General features: G+C 41.7%; 1 protein-coding gene across 1 annotated transcript; it reads right to left on the bottom strand.

Moving 5' to 3' along the window:
- Positions 1–2,236: 2,236 nt before the first annotated feature.
- Positions 2,237–7,271, bottom strand: p2ry10 (P2Y receptor family member 10). Its single transcript, XM_063000947.1, has 2 exons — positions 7,129–7,271; positions 2,237–3,068 (listed from the first exon to the last, which is right to left on the bottom strand). Exons 1-2 carry the CDS (start codon positions 7,269–7,271, stop codon positions 2,237–2,239), a joined length of 975 nt encoding a protein of 324 aa, XP_062857017.1.
- Between the last annotated feature and the right edge of the window lie 8,768 nt (positions 7,272–16,039).

Genomic DNA, 16,039 nt, shown 5'->3' with positions numbered 1-16,039 from the left:
AGAAATTGCAGCACTGCCCATGTGCATGTCCCAGTGCATGTACACTTTTGACAATACAAAGCATAAAGAACTGAATAATTAATCACTTTTAAGCAATTACATGAAGCATCAGTATCAGCTCCTTTTTTGCAGGGATCTGTGGTTTAACAGGATGATTAAAACAAACCCGTTATGACACATTCTCCCCCAAACAAGCTCAGAATAAATCATGAGTTTAGATTTAAGAAGTGTGGTCCAGCTGCAGCCTCATGCTGAACAGAAGTGTAATCAAGTGAGAAGATTTAGTCTTAAAGTCTCTGACTGTTCAAAGGTGCGGGAGGATGTATACAAACAAGCTGCTTCAGCAGTGAAAATGATGTATTTGCATGGGCATATAACGGATCTCTCACAGAACATTAAAATTAGAGAGGAATTACAGATATATTTAGGTGGGTGGGGGTTGTTAGGACATTTTTGGAGCTGGGGAGGGTAGTAGGGAGACGAGTGTCTTCAGCATGAATAAGATCAACTGAGTTTAAGGAATCAACTCCAGATTGTGCAGAGTGAATTTAGTCCTTTAGAAAAAAAGTTTCCGGTATAAAAAGTGATGAAGCTTAAACACTTACCGACTGATTCTCACTCATTCTAAGAAAATGACTCATTTTATAAAGAGTGTAGATTCCTTTAAAGTTTCTAAATGATTTTCTGTAATTGTTTGGGGTTTTATAAGACCCTTTATTGAGAAAAAAAACTCCATGCTTACTTCCTGTCTAATTAAAAAGCCTTAACATGTTTTCTTTTTTTGCAATTTTAGGTCCTAAACCCTAAAAACAGGCAAGGACTTTAAATAAAGTGTATGAAAAACTGAGCTAATGCTATTTACTTTACCAATAAAGATACTTGCATTTGCATACACTTAACATGACATACAATATATAGCCAAAAGTATGTGGACAGTCCTTAGCCACACCCATTGCTAATATGTATATTTATTTGTTTATTTATTAGGATTTTACCGTCATGTTTTACACTTTGGTTACATTCATGACAGGACAGGTAGTTACTGCTTACACAAAATTCATCAGTTCAAGTTTAATATCAAACACAGTCATGGACAATTTTGTATCTCCAGTTCACCTCACTTGCACGTCTTTGGACTGTGGGAGGAAAGCCACGCAGACACGGGGAGAACATGCAAACTCCACACAGAAAGGACCCAGACCGCTCCACCGGGGAATCGAACACAGGACGTTCTTGCTGTGAGGCGACAGTGCTACCCACCGAGCCACTGTGCCGTCCGCTAATATGTATATAGAAATTAATTTGTATGCACAAAGTGAAACACAAGCCATGTCCAACATTAGTACAGCCCCACACATGCTCTTTTGACTATTTATCTGTTTCCTAGGCTGCTCGTGTTAGTGGTGAAATTATTGATTTGGCACAGTTTTTACGCCGGATGCCCTTCCTGACACAACCCTCCCTATTTATCTGGGCTTGGGACCGGCACTACAATGCACTGGTTTATGCATCCTAGCGGCTAGGTACCTATAGGACAGTTCAGTGTCTCCAATTAGCCTGGCTGTGGGAGGAAACCGGAGCACCCAAAGGAAACCCACGCAGACACGGGGAGAACATGCAAACTCTGCACAGAAAGGACCCGGACCGCCCCACCTGGGGATCAAGCCCAGGACCTTCTTGCTGTGAGGTGACAGTGCTACCCACCGTGCCGCCCCATGTGCTCTTTTGACTAAATTGACTTAAATTTCCTCAAACACACACAGAAATCTTTTAAATAGATGGGGGTTGTTACTGTTTTAAAAAAGGGGAGATAAGCGCTACATTTAAATGTTCATGGATTTAAAATTAAATGTCCAGTAAGCTCATAGTCGGGTGTCCAGTACTTTTGGCCATGTAACGTACATTCATTGAGCTGTTAACATGCTAACTTTTAAGGTTTATTTTTGAAAGAGCAATTTACCTCTGACAGCAGCCACTGGATTAACATTCTTCATCCAACAAGAGACTATGTGACCTCCGATAGGAGGCGTCTTCTGCTGGGCTGCAGCTCAATTTAAATGTAAAAATGCCCGATATTCAGAACCTGCAGCTTATGCGACCGAATGCAACTTTGAAACACAACGTCTGCACACATCCCTCACAGACATCACCACAGAGCACCTTTCCCCTATTAGTACAAGGTGCTTTTGAAAAGTCAGTGCTGAAGGCTAATGCTAATTCAATAAGCTAATAAAGCTCATTCCTTGTATGAGGAAGTGCTCTCCATGCTCATCAATCGCCCCCTCAGGATGGAGCTTCCCTGACGACTGAGCTGCTGCCGAAACTCAGTGGTGAGGAAATAATATATAAGTGGATTCAAGCAGCAGTTAAGGCTGGCAATGCACAAAGAAATGGGGTGGAACCTTAAAATAGCCTGCTGCATAGTACCCTGGGTAATGATGCACTGACTGACCAGCATGTACAGCATGAAGTTGATATGGTAGGGCACAAAGCAGCACACGAAGACGCCAGTGCACACCAGCACCATCCGCAGTGCTCTTTTCTTCTCATTAGTCGAAGCGCTGGTGTTTATGCTCTGCCGTAGAGAACGGACAATGAAGTACGTGCAGCAGCTGATGATGGTCAGCGGTGTCACGAAGCCCAGCAGCTCTCCGAACGAAATTATAGCCACGGCTGTGCCCAGCGCCACCTTCTTCGTGGGCAGATCCTTAAAGCAGCTGGAGGTGTTTTGTGAGTCCAGGTTGCTCCTCATTAAGATGAAAGGAGAGCAGCAGAGTCCAACAATCAGCCAGACGACCAGGCTGATGTAAACATCATAACGCCTCTTCCAGCGCTTGGCGCAGAACGGGTGCATGAGGAAGGCGCAGCGCTGGATGCTGATGCAGACCAGGAAGGCGATGCTGGCGTACATGTTAAGATATTTCAGGTAGAAGCAGAGCAAGCACATCACCTTTCCAAAAGGCCAGGTATGGTTCATGTAGTAATAAATGCGGAGCGGCAGTGACAGGACATGTGCCAGGTCAGCGATGGCGAGGTTGATCATGAAAATGATGGCTTTGGTCTTCTTGCTGCAATAAAAAAAAAAATCATGTCAGTTAATTAATCATATACAAAATAATAAAACTAGAGTAGCTATGAAATACAGATATGTTGACTTTTTGTATCTTTTGTATTGCAATTTCCTTCAGGATCAATAAAGTGTTGTCTTATCTTATCTGGTTAACACATCAAGCTTCACATCATAGTGAGCTTAAAGGCTGGCCTACAAGAAACTGACCCTTGGCAGAGAGACCACTGTTTCATGTACTTCTTAATAAGTGCATTCAAATCAGTTCTACTTATATACAGTGGATTTAGAAAGTATTTAGACCCTTTATTCAGTAATCTTTATTCAGTTGATTATATTTTTAGCTTTCTAATGCCGAGTTCACACTACACGATTTGTGCCGTGATTTATGCTTGCCAACTTGTTGGCGCTAGATTTGCCGGCTCGGGAGCAACTCAGCATTCGCTCGGCGATCGAAACTCGGCTCTCAATCGCTATGTGTGAACTACTCAACAACTCGATCCGAGCGACTGAAGAGAGATTTATAGCTTGTCAGATATCTGGATCTGAGTTGCCTGACTAGCAATGAGTGCTATGTCGAACAGCCAATGAGAACGCTAGATACGATGTGAGGGGAAACGCAGGGGAGGAGTGTAAAAAGGTGGGACAGGGGCATAATATAGTTTATTTCAGAATACATCGGCACACACAAAAGCTTTACAGTATTTCTAAATCTTATCGTTCTCTACAAAACATAACACCAACGTTGCACTGCAAAAAAATATTTATTAACCTCTAACTCACTATAGAATAATCCATGCTGCTCCTATTTTTCCTACTTGTTTTTACGCTGCACATCAGCGCACAAACTTTGATCGCTTGCTACTTAATGACGTGCATTTCTGGACGTGGTATCATTAAACCCCTCGTCACTTCTCGCATTTGTTTTCGTGACAGAGCGTAGTTTGGGAGACCAGAGAAGCTCACCTGCGATTACAGTTGGTGATAGATCGTGTACTGATCGCCAATGAGTCATGTAGTGTGAAAGCCACACTGACTTGAACGACTCCCGTTTACAAGAGATCCAGTTGTGTAGTGTAAACTGTACAGCGACCTGACGACTTGGAAAGTTGTGTAGTGTAAACTTGGCATAATGTGCAGAGGATGATCCAGTTCTACCATCCATTTACATTTACATTTTCGGCATTTAACAGACACTTTTATCCAAAGTGACTTACAGTACTGTGACAGTATATTGTCCAAGCAACTGAGGGTTAAGGACCTTGCTCAGGGGCCCAACAGTGGCAACCTGGCAGTGGTGAGTACTGAACCCGCGACCTTTCAATTGCTAGCCCAGTACCTTAACCACTAGGCTACAACTGCCGTGGCATTCCAGATGTGTGAGGTTGGCGATTAATTATAGTTAACTATAGTACCAGCATTCTTCTGTCACCAAAGGTGATATTTTGTTCTGCAATTTCCACAGTGAAGAAGTAAAAAATGGACAGAAAATCATACAAAGGAACAACTATAAAAGCTGGAATTACTTTTGATTCCTCTATAATATTTGTGCTGTATTTAAATAAAATGTAATTCTGTGTATTACACATGCAAATCAATATACAGTAGATTAATTTATCAGCGCTCTCCACACTGGGACACTGTTTTGAAAATCAACTTAATTTTTAACACCATCTCATTTTTATAATACGTAGTTTCCTCTGTAGTTTCAGTTATATTAACAGTTTGATTATTTGTATCATTTTGCGGCACGGTGGCTCAGTGGGTAGCACTGTCGCCTCACAGCAACAAGGCCCTGGGTTTGATCCCCAGGCGGGGCGGTCCAGGACCATTCTGTGCAGAGTTTGCATGTTCTCCCCCTGTCTGCGTGGGTTTCCTCCGGGAGCTCCAGTTTCCTTCCACAGTCCAAAAACATGCAGTCAGGTTAACTGGAGATACTGAATTGCCCTATAGGTGAATGGGTGTGTGTATGTGTGTATGCCCTGCGATAGCCTACTAGCCTTTGTGCATCCATATCACATTCTATTATATGATACACGGGTACACTCCAGCAAACTGAAAGCATCCTAACAAATCCAAAAACACAACAGCATTTCTGAAAACTTGCTGGCGAAATCAAAAACACAGCAGCGAAATTGTAAAGTCAGCAACAGGAACGTGAAATGAAAAGGTTTGGGAACTTATTCAACATCACATGCTTGTTGTTGATTTGCTACAGAACTTTGGTTGGTAAGCACCCACCCTTCCTGTTTTAAATGACTGTGGTTGTGTTTTCAGATTTGCTTAGGTATCTTTGCTCTTTGCTGGGGTGTTTTGCACTTAAAAGCACTTCACATTCTGTGTTGTGGTTGTGGTCGGTCATATAATACACAGAGCATATACTGTATATATATACAGTGTATCACAAAAGTGAGTACACCCCTCACATTTCTGCAAATATTTTATTATATCTTTTCATGGGACAACACTATAGACATAAAACTTGGATATAACTTAGAGTAGTCAGTGTACAACTTGTATAGCAGTGTAGATTTACTGTCTTCTGAAAATAACTCAACACACAGCCATTAATGTCTAAATAGCTGGCAACATAAGTGAGTACACCCCACAGTGAACATGTCCAAATTGTGCCCAAAGTGTCAATATTTTGTGTGACCACCATTATTATCCAGCACTGCCTTAACTCTCCTGGGCATGGAATTCACCAGAGCTGCACAGGTTGCTACTGGAATCCTCTTCCACTCCTCCATGATGACATCACGGAGCTGGTGGATGTTAGACACCTTGAACTCCTCCACCTTCCACTTGAGGATGCGCCACAGGTGCTCAATTGGGTTTAGTCCATCACCTTTACCTTCAGCTTCCTCAGCAAGGCAGTTGTCATCTTGGAGGTTGTGTTTGGGGTCGTTATCCTGTTGGAAAACTGCCATGAGGCCCAGTTTTCGAAGGGAGGGGATCATGCTCTGTTTCAGAATGTCACAGTACATGTTGGAATTCATGTTTCCCTCAATGAACTGCAGCTCCCCAGTGCCAGCAACACTCATGCAGCCCAAGACCATGATGCTACCACCACCATGCTTGACTGTAGGCAAGATACAGTTGTCTTGGTACTTCTCACCAGGGCGCCGCCACACATGCTGGACACCATCTGAGCCAAACAAGTTTATCTTGGTCTCGTCAGACCACAGGGCATTCCAGTAATCCATGTTCTTGGACTGCTTGTCTTCAGCAAACTGTTTGCGGGCTTTCTTGTGCGTCAGCTTCCTTCTGGGATGACGACCATGCAGACCGAGTTGATGCAGTGAGCGGCGTGTGGTCTGAGCACTGACAGGCTGACCTCCCACGTCTTCAACCTCTGCAGCAATGCTGGCAGCACTCATGTGTCTATTTTTTAAAGCCAACCTCTGGATATGACGCCGAACACGTGGACTCAACTTCTTTGGTCGACCCTGGCGAAGCCTGTTCCGAGTGGAACCTGTCCTGGAAAACCGCTGTATGACCTTGGCCACCATGCTGTAGCTCAGTTTCAGGGTGTTAGCAATCTTCTTATAGCCCAGGCCATCTTTGTGGAGAGCAACAATTCTATTTCTCACATCCTCAGAGAGTTCTTTGCCATGAGGTGCCATGTTGAATATCCAGTGGCCAGTATGAGAGAATTGTACCCAAAACACCAAATTTAACAGCCCTGCTCCCCATTTACACCTGGGACCTTGACACATGACACCAGGGAGGGACAACGACACATTTGGGCACAATTTGGACATGTTCACTGTGGGGTGTACTCACTTATGTTGCCAGCTATTTAGACATTAATGGCTGTGTGTTGAGTTATTTTCAGAAGACAGTAAATCTACACTGCTATACAAGCTGTACACTGACTACTCTAAGTTATATCCAAGTTTCATGTCTATAGTGTTGTCCCATGAAAAGATATAATAAAATATTTGCAGAAATGTGAGGGGTGTACTCACTTTTGTGATACACTGTATATATATATATATATAAAACCATTTCTAGTGTCCCGTTATATAAAGAAAGACAAACATTTGAGAGACCCTGACCTTTTAAAGCGACAGAGAATCCAGAGGGCGAGACTGTTCCCCAGTAGTCCTGGTATAAATATCAACAGGAAGAAGTAGGTGTACAGATTATACTTCATCGTCTCCCAGTTATCTGAATCTTTGCTGGCATTAATACATGACATGTTTTGGTACATCATCATGACAAATCAGCTTCATTTATAAGAGCGCTCTCAGTGATCACTGAAAAAGAAACACAAACAGCGTGGTTAGAGTCTTTAAAAATTGTACAGTATGAACGGTTGGTACATTTAGCAGAGACCCTGTAAAGTCCTCCCCTTCCTTTAGTGTGCTTGCTTTTGTCTTATTTAAATAGTCACTTTAAAGCTAAAAAATTCTCTTTTATCTGGTCTTTTTCCACCTAAAAACCATAAATACCAAGGTCATGCACCCCCCTTAATATTTAAATTGGTTTTATGACTCTCCCCCATTACAAAAGAAAAAGCTCTTTGGGGGGCGCTCAGTTGGTGCAGGAGTAAACTGCGCTAGCCCACAACCACTAAGATCCCCAGCAGTGCTATCAGCCTGTCGGTGGCAACATGCGGACATGGTTTGCTATGTCTGAGGGGGGAATAACATTACATTACATGGCAGTAATGAGGCTAACCACTTGTCCAGTATCTTAACCACTGAGCTACCACAGTCCCTGTGGTAATAACTAAAGCCCTGTGATGGATTGGCACCCTGACCAGGGTTTCCAGCCTTGCACTCAGTGTTTCCCTGCAAAACCAAACCTCCTGCGACCCTGACCGAGACAACGTCGTTATCAGCCAGTCATGTAGGAGAAACTTAATGTATAAAATCATACTGAGATTAGCCATCTGATCTGAGTGCCTGAGTGTGATATAGTTATGGGTGCCAGACAGGCTGGTTTATTAGAAATACCTAATTTTTGTTGTTATGATTAGGTAATGTTTTGTTGGCACACTGAACTCCCTCATACTAAATGAGCATGGTTCAAATGCCACAGTCTGTCAGAGTATTGTCACTGACCACGTGCATCCCTGTACATCCACAATTTACCATCTTAAAATAGCTAGTCATCTCAAACTGTTTCTATAAACACGACGACGAGTTTAGTTCACTTTAACAGTCACTTGATCTGTGGTAAAACAAGACGACCTCAACATGAATGTGCACCTGACTAATCTGCAGTGATCCAATCATGTTAACATGGACCAAAATCTCACTATGTGGAATCGTTCAGCAATTAATTGATGCTTCTACCAGGTATCAGTATGATGTTTCCATGCCGTGCCTGAACTAAGGCTGTCTATCACTTAGTCCTAGTTTAAATTAATTTTTACAGAGGTGCAGTTTAGACACAGTACAGTATAAACCATGTAAAGGTACGTTCAGTACAGTACAGGCCGTTTATAGATTTATGCATTTGTTACTGACAGCAGCATGTGGTTTGAAATCCACACTGGGCATATTTTGTACCAGTTAATAAACACAAATTCTACCAATCAACAACACTGGTGTATTTCACAAGTGCCAACTCCCTTCCTGCCCAGGTTTCAGAAAGAGCATGTCTGAATGTTGATGCGGTTAGAAAGAGAAGTAGCAGTAAGATGGGCGGGTAAATGAAACCAAGGAGAGATCATGCACATGATAAAAATGTGCTCTTGCAGGTTCTATGATGTGAGAACACTTCAATTTAAGACAAAGGTAACTACAGATCTAGAGAACAACAGGACACTTCATTTGTTTATTATTGAGGTGGCACAGTTTCAGGTTTGGAAAACATAATGTTGAAAGTTAGTTATTCAGCGTTACTGTTTTTTTTTTGTGATTTTTTTTTGTTTTTCTTGACGTCTTCTAAAAAAAAAAAGATGTTAAGCTCTTTACAGTCAGTAACCATGTCTACAAAAAGAAACAAACCTGTATCACTGGATCTGGCAGATACTGTGCCACCTTATTATAACATCTTATTATGTAACTGCAGCTGGAACAGCCCCCACTTTTATTGAAAGGCCTTTACTGTATACAATGTTTTGGAGTGTATCTCTGGGCATTTGTGCCCATTCCATCAAAAAGCATTTGTAAGGTAAGGAGGTGATGAGAAGTCCTGGCTCCTTATGAATGTTCCAATTCATCCCAAAGGTGTTCGGTGGACTACAGTTAGGGAGTTCCTACACATCAAGCTCATCAAACCATGACTTTATGGACCTTGTTTTGTGCAAAGGGACACAGTAATGTTGGAAAGGGAAAGGATCATTTACAAACTGTAGCCACAAAGTTTGAAGAAGGGTTTGGTGGGGATTTTTCCCAGTGGTAGTGAGCTGGTGTATTTTACCACTGCACCAGTCGAGTGTCTTTACACCGAGTCCCTAGAGCAGACAGGGTTAAAGGTTTTGCTCTAGGGCCCAGCAGTGGCTGCATGGCAGAGCAGGGATTAATATACATAAAAATATAAGCCGGGATTCAAACTCTCAACCTTTCAGTTGATAGCCCAAAGCCCTATGTATAAATTCAAGTTCAAGTTCAATATCAAAAACCATCAAGACCAATGTTGTACCTCCAATTCACCTCACTTACAAGGAAACCCTCACAGACACGGGGAGAACATGCAAACTTCACACAAAAAGGACCCGGCCCACTTTACCTGGGAATCAAACCCAGCACCTTCTTGCTGTGAGCCACGGTGCCGCCCTATATAATGTGAACTGATAAACATGTTTAGTATTGTGTTGCATTGTCAAATCAAGATTTTCTTGACATGAAAGATAAAAAATTGCAAGAACGGTGATGTTTAGTATGTGGTGTCATTGCCATCGATCAGATCTGTATTGCATATAAAAGTAGCCAGAATCAGAAATCACTATGTATAATAAGGCACATTTGGGTCACAAAGGGGAAAACCAGATTTCCTATATTAGTAGATTTTATAGTAACAGGCACATTATCCACCCCGTTCTGGTGTTTTGAATACATAACCAACAGCTTCTCTACCTGTTGCTATGACACTCAACAGTCAATGTTGTTCATGTGGTAAATTTAGCATTCGTCAGTAAGAGCGACTGACGCACCAGTCTGTTTGTTTTATATTCTGCGGTTTGTTGTTGCCAACACAGACACGGTCGATGAAATCGTGCTTTGAGGAAATACACAAGTACACACTGAAGTTTGAGTAGTGAACTGTACACAGTGAGAAAATCAGAATCGACTCGCTCAGAACTTCTGCGTGTTTCAACAAACTTTAATCATTTTAAAGAAATCTAACTCAGAATGACACTGATGTTCTCAAGATAACTTAGTCGTGTCTTTTTCTCTTGTTGTTGTTGTTGTAACCTTCTTGCACCTGAGCTCTAGTTTTTAAGTTACGTAGTTCTTCAGCTCTAAAGTTACTTTTCCTTTTTGACACCTACTTAAAAAAAGATGTCGAAGCTCCTCACAGTCAGTAACCATGTCTATGAAGGGGAACGAACCTTTGTCACTAGATCTGTTCCATACTGTGCCACTTTATTATATTATATTTAAATCCTTAAAAAAGCTGCAATCTGCAAATTTCCACTTTTCTACAAAAAAAAAACAAAACCATTTTTTACAATGTTTTGGAGTGTATCTCTGGGCATTTGTGCCCATTTCATTTACATTTTCTGCATTTAACAGATGCTTTTATCCAAAGTGACTTACAGTACTGTGACAGTATACAGTCTAGGCAATTAAGGGTTAAGGGCCTTGCTCAAGGGCCCAACAGCAGCAACCTGGCAGCGGTGGGGCTTGAACCCTTGACCTTTCGATTACTAGTCCAGTACCTTGACCACTAGGCTACAACTGCCCCTTCATCAAAAAGCATTTGTAAGATAAGGAGGTGATGAGGAGTCCTGGCGTTCTATGAATGTTCCGATTCATCCCAGAGGTGTTCAGCTCATCAAACACAAAATAACCTAGTCACGTCTTTTTTGTTGTTGTTATAACCTTCTTGCACCTAAGCTCCCCACCCCATGCACACACCCCTTCACTCAAAAAACACAAAACATACTTAACTTATAAAATAAAACCTCTAAAGAAGTGGAGTAATGTACACTATAAAGCCAAAAGTATGCGGACACTCTTCCTAATCGCTACGTTCTTGCATTTTAGCCACACCCATTATTAACACCATACATCAATTGTATGAAATAAATTAAAGGAAAAACCTTTCCTGTTTCAGCATGACTGTGCCACCAGGCACAATGTGAGGTCCACAAATACCTGGTGTCATTATTTCACTGTGAAGTCCAGTTTCCTACACAGAGCCCAGACCTCAACCCCATTAAACACCTTATAAATAAACTTAAATCTTCATTGCATGCCATATCATTCCATCCAACAGTATCCAACATGTCCTCATGAATGCTATTGAATGCTTAATGAACACAATCCCACAGATCCACTCCCAAGATTTTGTGAATAGTCCTCCCACAACAAAGGAGGCTGCAACAGCGCTAAGGAGGAGCAACTGCATTATATTAATAAGCATGCTTTTGAATATCCAGCAGCAGCGAATGTCCAACAGTCACATGTTCAGGCATCCACATTTGCTTTGCCATAAAAACAAAAGCATGCATCAGCAGTAGATGAGCTCTAGAAATTAGCATTTGTTGGGAGACATACTTAAACAAATAAAAGGCAACTAACAGAGTTCCAGAGTGGTCACAGAAACTGGATAATTAAAAAAGGATACATCTAAAAGTCGTGGCAGCAAATAAAAATAATGCACATGCAGCAAAGAGGAACAATGGGTGCAAGTGGAAGAGGACTGAAAGAAACAGATGCCATTTGGCATGGTCAAGACCAATGTGCAAAGGTGCCCAACTCGGTAGAAAAAATAGGACCGCTGAGCAATATAAAACTACAATAATCTGATAAAGCAACTTCATGTACTACATATGAGTAAATCTCTGTGCCTGTTGGAAGCCGAATATTTATTTATTAGTGGTTTGATGAACATCAGGGTGAATCTGAGCTTCTGTCTATGTTCTCCTAAATCACGACATATAAACATCATAAACATTACTAAAGATTTCTAAAAATATCTGGAGTACAGATTGATCTAGTAAATCCTTCACTAAAAGCTTTTCTGCTTTATAGAAATATATTTTAGTGTATATAAATGTGTTGTTTTTATTATTGGTGCAATCTATAATCTGTTCATAATAATGAGGTTGTTCTCACAACCCACCTACTGCAGTGAGACAACCTGTTTACAACTCTCAGTATTGCACAATAGCATAAATACTGTCGTAATTAGTGTTTTAAAATAAACTTAACTGCATTTTATTTTCTATAATAATGTATATATCATTACTTTAGTTTTGCATTTACTTTTTTACTGTAAAAAAATCTGCATCACAACTGTAAACAAAAAATAACAGCTCATCTGATTTATAAGTGTTATGAATATAAAAAAGCCCCTACCTTTCAAAGCGTGTTGTTCAGTGTCACACTGCCCAATCTTGTTCATCTGAAAAGCAGAACTGCAATAACGAAAGTATAACCCTTTCACACACCCCCCCCCACACACACACCTCCTCTGTGTAAAGAGGAAATGGTGTCTTGTCAGATTGGGCGCCAAATGCTGCCTGGCGCAGTTACACCCCTCTAGAAAAGTAGCAATGCCAACAGTATAGTCACATACTGAACAAGTGCTGATTGCTATCAAGTACGTCCAGTGTGAACACATGTCCACATACGCAGAGAACGTCAACATTCGGTCGCACAGACCTTGTAAAAACATGAATGCCTTTTCACTTGCTTAAGTTCATCTCATGTCATGACAGACGACGCCTGGCTCGTGCCTCTGAGTGGTTGCTTTTTTGTTTAAACTTGTTTCTAACAGCAGACCCTCCCAGCTCAACTCATGAAGGTGAAATACATAAATACTTCTGGCTCTTCTATTCCTGGGATGTACACGCTGTTGGCAGCAGCTTTGTTCTATAAATGACTGCATGATGACAAGAGGAAAGAACAGGACACCAAAGACCCTAGTTGATATTGTGCCCAATTAAATGATGAGTTAAACCCTCTCTAATTTTAGTGTATGGGATCAGAGAGGGAGCTCTCTGCCTGTCATGGTGCCTTTGGAAATGAATAAGTTGTCTGTGGTACTTCAGGCTTGGAAATGTTAGGCTGCGTTCACATGTTACACAGCATACAGTGTATCACAAAAGTGAGTACACCCCTCACATTTCTGCAAATATTTCATTATATCTTTTCATGGGACAACACTATAGACATGAAACTTGGATATAACTTAGAGTAGTCAGTGTACAGCTTGTATAGCAGTGTAGATTTACTGTCTTCTGAAAATAACTCAACACACAGCCATTAATGTCTAAATAGCTGGCAACATAAGTGAGTACACCCCACAGTGAACATGTCCAAATTGTGCCTAAATGTGTCGTTGTCCCTCCCTGGTGTCATGTGTCAAGGTCCCAGGTGTAAATGGGGAGCAGGGCTGTTAAATTTGGTGTTTTGGGTACAATTCTCTCATACTGGCCACTGGATATTCAACATGGCACCTCATGGCAAAGAACTTTCTGAGGATGTGAGAAATAGAATTGTTGCTCTCCACAAAGATGGCCTGGGCTATAAGAAGATTGCTAACACCCTGAAACTGAGCTACAGCATGGTGGCCAAGGTCATACAGCGGTTTTCCAGGACAGGTTCCACTCGGAACAGGCTTCGCCAGGGTCGACCAAAGAAGTTGAGTCCACGTGTTCGGCATCATATCCAGAGGTTGGCTTTAAAAAATAGACACATGAGTGCTGCCAGCATTGCTGCAGAGGTTGAAGACGTGGGAGGTCAGCCTGTCAGTGCTCAGACCATACGCCGCTCACTGCATCAACTCGGTCTGAATGGTCGTCATCCCAGAAGGAAGCTGACGCACAAGAAAGCCCGCAAACAGTTTGCTGAAGACAAGCAGTCCAAGAACATGGATTACTGGAATGCCCTGTGGTCTGACGAGACCAAGATAAACTTGTTTGGCTCAGATGGTGTCCAGCATGTGTTGCGGCGCCCTGGTGAGAAGTACCAAGACAACTGTATCTTGCCTACAGTCATGCATGGTGGTGGTAGCATCATGGTCTTGGGCTGCATGAGTGTTGCTGGCACTGGGGAGCTGCAGTTCATTGAGGGAAACATGAATTCCAACATGTACTGTGACATTCTGAAACAGAGCATGATCCCCTCCCTTCGAAAACTGGGCCTCATGGCAGTTTTCCAACAGGATAACGACCCAAAACACAACCTCCAAGATGACAACTGCCTTGCTGAGGAAGCTGAAGGTAAAGGTGATGGACTAAACCCAATTGAGCACGTGTGGCGCATCCTCAAGTGAAAGGTGGAGGAGTTCAAGGTGTCTAACATCCACCAGCTCCGTGATGTCATCATGGAGGAGTGGAAGAGGATTCCAGTAGCAACCTGTGCAGCTCTGGTGAATTCCATGCCCAGGAGGGTTAAGGCAGTGATAATAATGGTGGTCACACAAAATATTGACACTTTGGGCACAATTTGGACATGTTCACTGTGGGGTGTACTCACTTATGTTGCCAGCCATTTAGACATTAATGGCTGTGTGTTGAGTTATTTTCAGAAGACAGTAAATCTACACTGCTATACAAGTTGTACACTGACTACTCTAAATTATATCCAAGTTTCATGTCTATAGTGTCGTCCCATGAAAAGATATAATAAAATATTTGCAGAAATGTGAGGGGTGTACTCACTTTTGTGATACACTGTAACTGCTTTGCGCTGACTGTGCTGTTGTTTTTCTCTGAAGAGGTGGGTGGGTGCTGCTTACCTTTCACACTTTGCCACTCTGTTTTTACAGCTCACCTCTGAGCTCAAAATTTAATCTACCTGAACTACCACTGATCTACTACAAGTGCCACAAAGACGACAAATTGTTTATGTGACATAGCCTTTCCAACAAACAAGTCTGTGAAGCAATCGGATGCTTTTCCAACTCGGCGTTCGCTTGGCGATCGAAACTCGGCTCTCAATTGCTATGTGTGAACTACTCAACAACTCGATCCGAGCGAGATTTCTAGCATGACAAATATCTGGATCTGAGTTGCCCGACTTACAGTTGCTCAGCACACACACAAGTTGTACAGTATTTCTGACCTTATTGTTCTCTACAAAACATAACACCAACATTGCATTGCAAAAAATATTTATTAATCTTTAACTCACTATAGAACAATCCAAGCTGTTCGCGTAGCCAAATCCACTCAGATTCATTTATTTCTTCTCCTTGCTTGCTGCACATCATCGCTACTTGTTGACGTGCATTTTTGGACGTGGTATCATTAACCCCTTGTTACTTCTCGTGTTTGTTTTCGTGACAAAACATAGTTTGGCAGACCAGAGAAGCTCGCCTGCGATTCCAGTTGGTGATAGATGGTGTAGTGTGAAACCCCCTATCGCCGATCAGTCGTGTAGTGTGAAAGTCACACCGACTTAAAAGACTCCTGATTGAGTCGGTGTGAACTTGGCATTAGTGAAAATCACAAAGTGTTTACAGTAAAACCTTTAGGTTAAATAAAAGTTTTACTGAAAGTTGGGGTTGGAGGTTATAGTTTGGGTTAAAGATTAGGGGTTGGGTTGGAATTAGGGACAGACACTTTATTAATCCTATAGGGTAAGTCAGTTATTACAGCAGCTCATTAAAGTAAAAAGTATTAAAGTACACAAGTATTACTGTACAACACTATGTAGTTAAATATATAGAATATATAAATGTAGTAGCTGGTATAGCTGAGGTTTATGGTTGGGCTACAAATATTTATTTATTATTCTATATCATGTAAGTACAGGTGCACATTTTTAAAGTGAAACACGTTAACATGTTAACACGGACACATCAATGTGTTTACTGGTGGTATCTGCTGAAATAAAC

This window comes from Trichomycterus rosablanca, chromosome 8 (genome assembly GCF_030014385.1).
Source record: "Trichomycterus rosablanca isolate fTriRos1 chromosome 8, fTriRos1.hap1, whole genome shotgun sequence".
In the NCBI taxonomy this organism is placed as follows: domain Eukaryota; kingdom Metazoa; phylum Chordata; class Actinopteri; order Siluriformes; family Trichomycteridae; genus Trichomycterus; species Trichomycterus rosablanca.
This window is presented reverse-complemented; position numbering and strand designations above follow the sequence as displayed.